This window comes from Chaetura pelagica, unplaced genomic scaffold (assembly GCF_000747805.2).
Source record: "Chaetura pelagica isolate M959 unplaced genomic scaffold, ChaPel_1.0 scaffold232, whole genome shotgun sequence".
Taxonomy (NCBI): Eukaryota; Metazoa; Chordata; class Aves; order Apodiformes; family Apodidae; genus Chaetura; species Chaetura pelagica.
This window is the reverse complement of record NW_009952441.1, coordinates 594,432-602,009: the sequence shown is the minus strand read 5'-3', so window position 1 is coordinate 602,009 and position 7,578 is coordinate 594,432. Positions and strand designations below refer to the sequence as shown.

The window sequence follows — 7,578 nt, the reverse complement described above, 5'->3', positions numbered from 1 at the left end:
CTCCCCCTTGGGGGAGCGCAGGACGCCGTCATCCCCGTCCAGGATCTGCATGTCGGTGAAGTCGGCGTTGCCCACCCCGACGATGATGATGGACATGGGCAGGTAGGAGGCGCGGACGATGGCCTCCCGCGTGTCCGCCATGTCCGTCACCACCCCGTCCGTCAGGATCAGCAGGATGAAGTATTGCTGGGGGGGAGGGATGCTCTGGAGGGGCTGGGCAAGGCCTTGGCTCCCACCTGGCAGCCGCCACAAGCGCCACGAGTATGCCAGGTCTCAGCCCGGCCCAGAGTCCACCCCCTGGGTCTGTACCGAAGCCTCCTTGGTCCTCTCCTCATCGGCTGCCACGCGAGCCACCTTGGAGATGATGGGGGCCACGTTGGTGGGGCCATAGAGCTGGATTTTGGGCAGGCAGCTCTGATAGGACTCCACGACACCCTGGATGCCTGTGGGGGGAATGCCAGGAGTGAGGGGGGCAGCACCTGGGCTGGCACAGGGTGGGGGGCCGTGGGACTATCCCCACTGGCACCGGGCTCACCCTCACACTCGTCGTTGTCGGGGTTGAAGTTGATGGCGAAGTCATGAGAGACCTGGAGGGTGAGAGGGGAGGGGGCCCCCAGTGCCCTGCCACCCACCACAGCCCCTGGCACCGTGGGAGCCACAGCAAAGGGTGTCTGGAGGGATGGGTGTGTCTCTGAGGTCCCATGGGACCCCAGAGCCCCAGCCACCCCCTCACCTCGTATTTGGGAGGGATCCTTGCACCGAAGCCCAGAGCTGAGAACTTCTTATCACTGCAAGGGAAGAGGTGTGAGGGGCCATCACTGGGGGTGTCCTGGCCCTGGGGGACCTGCTGAAGCCACTGACCTGTCATAGTCCTGGCAGATCTCGCCCACAGCAACCAGTGCCTTGAGGTACTCGTTGGGCTGGTAGGGATTGATGTAGTGCAGGGAGCAGCTGTTCCGGGGGTCCCCGTTGGAGGCCGTGAAGTCGATGGCCACCTGGCAGTGGGTGGTGGCAGTGAGGGTCCCCAGGGCCAGCAGGGCCACCAGTGTGTCCCCACGAGGGTCAGGTGGCATCCCGGGATCCAGGATGTGCTGCTGTGCCCCCCAGCCCTGGGGACAGTGTGTGGCCCAGCACCAGCAGCCCTGCCTGCTGGGGGACACAGCTCACCGTGAAGTGAATCTGGCAGCCACCCATGATGTAGTCCAGGAAGGAGTAAACCCTGTGGATCTGCCAGAGGAACCCATGTCAGCCCATCCTGCCCCACACCGACCCATGGCAGGACACGGCACACGTGGGTCTCACCTTCAGGTCCAGCAGCACCACAACCCCCGAGTTCTTGTAGTTGCGCTTCTTGATCTTGTACTTGGGGTTCACACAGTCCCACTGCACCTGCAGCACCAGGCACCCAGGCTGGCACCTCCATGGCCCCCAGCCCCATATGTGACCCCATAACCCCACAGTCCCATAACCCTGCCGCCCAGACCCACCATCCCCTCCCCAAAGAGCTGAGAATGGCCCCAAAACCAGCAGAGCTGTCTCCTGGAATGCGATCTTGTGACTGCACGGAGTGACCCCACAGCCTGTCCCCACACCCACCTTGTTCTCCCCCATGGCCTTCTGCATCTCCTCGAAGGTGGTGAAGAACTCCCCGATGAAGTCGTGTTTGCCCCGCGAGTCGTAGTCCCACACCACGCACTGCCACAGGGCACAGCTCAGCCTGGCTGGGCAGTGCCCAGCTGGGGGGCCCCACACCCACACCCCCCAACTGCACCCAGCCCTGAGACCAACCCTGCCAACCTCCCTGGTGAGTTGGGGTCCCTAGTAGGTAGGGGTCCCAGGTGAGTTGGGGTCCCTGAGGGGTTGGGAGCCCTGCTGGGCTGGGCTCTAGAGTGGGTTGTGGTCCCTGGTGGGCTGGGGTCTATGGTGGGTTGGGGTCCCCGGCAGGTTGAGGTTCCCAGCACACCACCCATGCAGGGCCATGGAATGTGAGTCCCCACTGCCCTTCCTCACCCTCAGCTTCCTCTTCTCCTCACAGCTGCAGAGCGAGTTGAGGGAGACCTTGAAGGGCTCCCAGATGGGGCTGAGGTTGTTCTTCACCACCTGGGGGGGCGAGGGGCTGAGTGGGGCTGGGGGGCCCGAGGGGGCCGCGGCCGGGTCCCGCCAGGCTCACCTCGGTGCGGTACACCAGCTGCTCCCCACCATCATCATCCACACGGTAGATCTCCAGGAAGGGGTCTGACTTGCTGAAGAGGTCCTGGAGGAGGGAGGATGAGGCAGAGCATGGAATCACAGCATTACAGACTGGTTTGGGTGGGAAGGAACCTTAAATATTACCTAGTCCACCTCCCTCCCATGGGCAGGGACACCTCCCACCAGCCCAGGCTGCTCCAAGCCCCATCCAACCTGCCCTTCAACACTGCCAGGGATGGGGCAGCCACAGCTTCTCTGGGCAACCTGGGCCAGTGTCTCACCACCTCACAATGAAGAATTTCCTCCTCATGTCTCACCTAAATCACCCTCTTTCAGTTTTAATCCATCCCCCCTTGTCCTCTCCCTCCCTGCCCTTGTCCCAAGCCCCTCCCCAGCTTTCCTGGAGCCCCTTCAGGCACTGGAAGGTGCTCTAAGGTTTCCCTAGAGCCTTCTCTTCTCCAGGCTAAACACCCCAACTGTCTCAGCCTGTCTTCATAGGAGAGAGCACATCATCTGCCCTGCCCACCCTGCCCTTGGCACCCGTCACACCTTGTCATCCAGCTTCTTGGCCCGGAAGGCGAGCTCCACGTAGCCATTGTTGCCCGAGATCTCCTCCGAGATGACCTGCCAGGAGAGGTAGCCAAGGGGGCTCAGCACCCTGCACAGCTTTGTCCTCCTGCCCTCCCTGCCTGCGCAGGCAGGACAGTGCCCTGAGAGGGGACAGGGACCCCCCATGGTGGTCAGGAGACACCAGTGGGAACCCTGAGCCCTCCCCACCCCCAGGAGCATGGGGGCAGCAGGATGACAGCTGGGACAAGGGGAGGGTCACTGGGGACTGACACCCATGTGTCCCAGCTCAGTGTCCCTCGTTCCAGCTCAGTGCAACCCATGTGTCCCAGCTCCTGGCCATCCCAGCACCCCAATCCAGTGCCACCTGTGTGCCCCAGCCTGGTGCCACCCACATGCCCCACTCAGTGCCACAGCACCAGCTCAGCTCTGTGCCACCCACATGTTCCAGCTTGGTGTCACCCCAAGGTCCAGGCTTGCTGCCAGCCATGCACTGCAGCTTGGTGCCACCACAGTGTCCCTCCTTGGTGCCACCCCCGTGCCCCAGCCCGGCGCAGGTCGGGCCACTCACCGTGATGGTGGACTTGCCCGCGAACTTCCCGTACTTGAGGAACAGCGGCTTCGTCACCCGCTTCTGCGCCACGATCTGCAAAAGCCGGAGGTCAGGGAGGGTCTGGGGAGTGTCCCCGGGACAGGGCCACAGTGTCCCCGGGACAGGGGCTCACCTGCCCCACGGTGCACTCCATGCCCCCCAGGAAGTCATCATCGTGTGTGCCCAGGCCGGCGTGCCCGTGGCTGTCGTACACCTCGAACCGCAGCTTCTGCACCTCCTCGAAGTAGTAATCGACCGTGAAGATCTTGGCGAAGACAGGGTTGAGGTTGCTCTTGATGACCTCGCTGCGCTCCACGTGCACGGCAGGAGCTGGGCTGGGGGCACGGGGAGGGAGCCTGGCTCCGGGGTGGGTCTGGGGCTAGGGGGGCTGCCCAGTACTGTGGGATGCCAGAGCTCACCAGGGCCAGGCTTGGGGATGCAGAGACATGGGGATACAGGGACACAGGGATGCAGAGACATGGGGATACAGGGACACAGGGATGCAGGGATATGGGGATACAGGGACACAGGGACCAGGGATATGGGAGGTGCTGCCTCCAGAGCTTGTGGCAAACCCCACGGTTATCCTGAGGGGACGCTTTGGCTCTGGCCCACAGTTTGCCCCAGCTCCCATCAGAGCAATGGGCTGGTGCCTGGGACAAGCCCCTGCAGTCCCACCCAGGGCTGGCCAAGGGCACGAGCCACTGGCCAGTGTCCCCGGGGCCACCAGGGCCCCGGCAGCAGAGCGGGCACTCAGCATCTCCCGGCCGCGCTGGCAGCCGAAAGCGGCTCCAGGAGCCTCCCCCGCAGCCCGTCCCTGCCAGCGTTGACTCAACAGGACACATCCTGGCCAGGGCACCCTGCCAGCCCCCCAGCCCACCCAGCAGCACCTGCCCAGCCGGCACCACCGTGTGTCCGCACCCCACACGGCACCGGGCACTGCCAGCCCCGCGGGCTCGGGGGGTCCCGGCCCCCTCAGCCCCTGCCGGCCTGTCCGGCGCCGTGTCAGCTCTCAGAGCCAGCGGCAGTGGCTTCTGCCACCATCTCTGCTGGGCTGAGGTGGCCCAGGAGGGGCCCGTGTGCCCCTCGGGTCTGGCTGGGGCACAGGAGCCCTCGCCGCCCGCCCTGGCTCCGGTTCCAGCTCGCGGAGCCGGTGACACGCCGAGGGATTTAGCGCTAAATCTGCCGGCTGAGCAGCGGGGACCAGCGAGCGCTGAGGCTGCACCGAGCTGAGCCGGGCGGGAGGGATGGGCAGGAGCCCGGGCCAGCCCCGTTCGTGTGGTCCCAGGCCCCCCCGGGGCAGCACAGTGAGGGGCGTGTGGCTGCAGTGCCCGCCCTGCCCCACCCACCCCGGCTGTCCCCTGTGTGTCCGGGGGGGGTGACACCAGTGGCTGCCCAGGATGAAACCTGCAAGTCCTGTCCCCCCCACCCAGGGGTGGCCAAGGTGTCCCTTGTCCCCGCAGAGCTGTGCTGGAGTCGGGCACCACGGGCACCCCATTCCCTGGCCCTGCCAGAGCCCCGGGAGACTCAGCTATTTGCGCTGTCCCCCCACTCTGCCGAGTGTCCCACAGTGCCCTGCCAGCCCTGCTGCTCTGCACCTTGCAAGCAGCATCCTCTGTGTACACCCTGCACCTTGCACCCTGCTCTGCACCCTGCACCCCATTCTGAACCCTCTCTGGCACCTTGTACCCTGCTCTGTATCATCTCCTGCACCTTGCACCCCACACCCTGTTCTGCAGTGTCTTTGCACCCTGCTCTCCACCCTCTCCTCCTGTGCCCTGCGCTCTGCTCTGCACCCTGCAACCCCATCCTTCACCCTCCCCTGACCCTGCTCTGCAACATCTCCTGCACCCCCCGCAGCATCTCCTACCCCATCTCTGACCCTGGGGGCATCACAGCCACCCTGGGGCTGATTCTGCCCCCATCCCAGAGACACAAGCCCCACGCCCAGCCCCATCACCTCCTGGGGGACAACCTGCACCTGCCCCGCCGTGGCGGGTGCCAGAGGTGCCCCCCACCCTCCTACCTCCATCCACTGGCCCTGGGACTGCATCAGCAGCAGGACGCAGGGGTCCGACTTGTTGAGGGTGTCGCGGTCCAGGAGGTGTTTGCAGCTCACCCGCAGCTCCACCTTGGCCAGGACGGCCAGCGGGGCCTGGGCACAGGGCTCAGGCTCGCCCATGGTGGCTGCGGTGGCTGGGAGGGATGGGGGGCAGGCAGCCCCGTGGGTGAAGGGCATGTGGAGGGAGTGGGGTGGCAGGGGTGGGGGGGCCACTGCCTTGGGTGCCGTCAGGGAGCCGAGCAAGTGCCTGTCATGCCCAGGGCACGTCACCCCCCAGTGCCAGGCGTGGGGATGGAGAGGCGGTGGGAGAAGGTGGGATGTGCTGGGAGGGCACCCTGAGGACCTTGCTCTGAGGTGGGGTGGCTTGTCCCAGTCCTGGTGGCTCTGCAAGGTCCTGCAAGGTGTCAAAGCACAGTGGGTGAGCCACAGCTGGGTCACCTCTCCTGGTGCTGCCTGAGTGCCCCTGAGTGCCAACCAGCCACATGGGCAACCAGGGGTCCCATAGCACCAGCTCTGCCCCAGGGCAGGATGAGTCCTACAGAGAAGGGGCATTTAGATGGGGCTGAAGTGGAGCAGGGGCTGCACCAGAATCCTTGGGCCCCCACCCAGGGGTGCCCCTCCCAGGGCTGGGGAGCAGAAATCACCTGCCCAGGTAAAGCTTGCTGGGGAGGGCAGCAGGGACACCAGGTCCTTGTCTGTGCCACTAGGAGATAGTGGCAGTGCTGGCCATGTCCTGCTGCCTTGGGCAGGGCTGGTGGCATCCCAGGGTGACAAGGAGGGTTTCCCCATGCTGGGGACAGAGGCCACCCTGCACCCAGATGCTGGTGAGACTCAGCTGGGTGACACCGCAGCACCAGAATGTCAAGGGGCTCAGCCAACCCCAGCCCAGGATTTGTCCCCCCCAGGTGCAGCCCCCGGGGGCTGCCCAGCTGGGGCAGGGGCTGAGCATCCTTCTGCCCCCAGTGTGCCCAGCCCAGCCAGGAGCTGCCATCACACAGTCAAAGTTTCCCTGTGAAGCCACACATGGCACGGACCCTCCCCAGCACATGGCTCAGGTGCCCCAGCTCTGGTGGGCATCATCCCCCTCCCCAGGGATGGCAGGCACCCCTTGTTTTGTCCTGGTGCAGGGAGCAACCAGTCCCACCCTGCCCGCCCGCCCTGCTCACCTGGGTGCCGGTGGCTGAGGCTCGGTGTGTGGCTGGGCTGAGGTCTGGGTCGCTGTGCCAGCCCGAGCTGCCGCCGCTGCCACCTCCACACAACTGACTCAAGCTGCAATTCGGGAGTGAAGCCCTAAGAGGGAGATGAAAAGCTCCGTTAACTGCCTCGCTGCCGGCACCGCAGCAGAGCCCGTCGGTGGGCACCAGGACCGAGTGGGGGTCCCTGGGGTCCCTGGCACTGTTGGCAGGTGATCCCACTCCATGAGAGCCCACTGGGACGCAGTCCCAGCTCCCAGTGCCCCACAGCTCCTCACCCTCCCCAGCTGCTCCCCATGGGGTGCCCAGGGACCCTCCTGGCCCCAGCCAACTCCCCAGCACCAGGACAGGGCACCCCAAAACTGCTGATGCCCTCCCCGAGTGCCAGAGCATCCAGACCTGCACCCCACACCTGCAGAGCCCCCTGTGCCCCGTCCCTCCCTGGGGCTGTCCTGGCACCCCCAGCCCAGCATCACCCCAGCACTGCGGTGCTGTCAGCTCGGCTCGATGACAGATGATGTAATTAGCCCATATTTGGAGGGATTAAAATGCAGATCGGGCTAATGAGCGGGAGGGCAGCGGTGCAGGGCCCTGGGCTTTGGGAGCTAATCCCCTGCCTGCCTGGCAGAAATAGGCCACGTTCCAGCCCCCCTCCTCCAGCAGCCCCCGGCAGGGCAGGAGGCAGCGGACCAGGGATGCTGGATCCCACCCTGGGACACACGGTCCCACGGCAGGCTGGGGCAGCAGGGCCGGGATGAGCAGCCCGCCCTGCAGCTCTTCCCCGGGCCTTTAGGCAAACTGGGGCTCACCCAGCCCGGCACCGGCACCTGCCCCTGCGCCCTCCCCACTCGTCCCTCCCCGACCTCCTGCTAATGAAGACAAACGACTCCATTACCCGGGCTCGGGGTGCAGCCATCCTGCAGCACCGCCCGGGTTGATGAGCCAGAGCAGGGGCTGCGGGAGCGGCTCCTCCG

General features: G+C 65.5%; 1 protein-coding gene across 1 annotated transcript in view; it reads right to left on the bottom strand.

Annotated features, from left to right (window-relative positions):
• The window catches only part of CPNE7 (copine VII), a 17,457-nt gene extending 11,869 nt beyond the window's left edge, over nucleotides 1-5,588 (bottom strand). Inside the window, exons 1-14 of the mRNA XM_010008455.1 lie at nucleotides 5,376-5,588; nucleotides 3,483-3,659; nucleotides 3,329-3,403; nucleotides 2,740-2,814; nucleotides 2,171-2,254; nucleotides 2,011-2,100; nucleotides 1,597-1,695; nucleotides 1,303-1,389; nucleotides 1,168-1,227; nucleotides 862-995; nucleotides 734-788; nucleotides 536-587; nucleotides 310-443; nucleotides 1-186 (exon numbers count right to left, since the gene is read on the bottom strand). The exon at nucleotides 1-186 is cut by the window's left edge and continues 1 nt beyond it. Coding sequence (XP_010006757.1) covers nucleotides 1-186; nucleotides 310-443; nucleotides 536-587; nucleotides 734-788; nucleotides 862-995; nucleotides 1,168-1,227; nucleotides 1,303-1,389; nucleotides 1,597-1,695; nucleotides 2,011-2,100; nucleotides 2,171-2,254; nucleotides 2,740-2,814; nucleotides 3,329-3,403; nucleotides 3,483-3,659; nucleotides 5,376-5,588 — 1,521 coding nt within the window. The remainder of the gene's footprint in view (nucleotides 187-309; nucleotides 444-535; nucleotides 588-733; nucleotides 789-861; nucleotides 996-1,167; nucleotides 1,228-1,302; nucleotides 1,390-1,596; nucleotides 1,696-2,010; nucleotides 2,101-2,170; nucleotides 2,255-2,739; nucleotides 2,815-3,328; nucleotides 3,404-3,482; nucleotides 3,660-5,375) is intronic.
• Nucleotides 5,589-7,578: the final 1,990 nt, after the last annotated feature.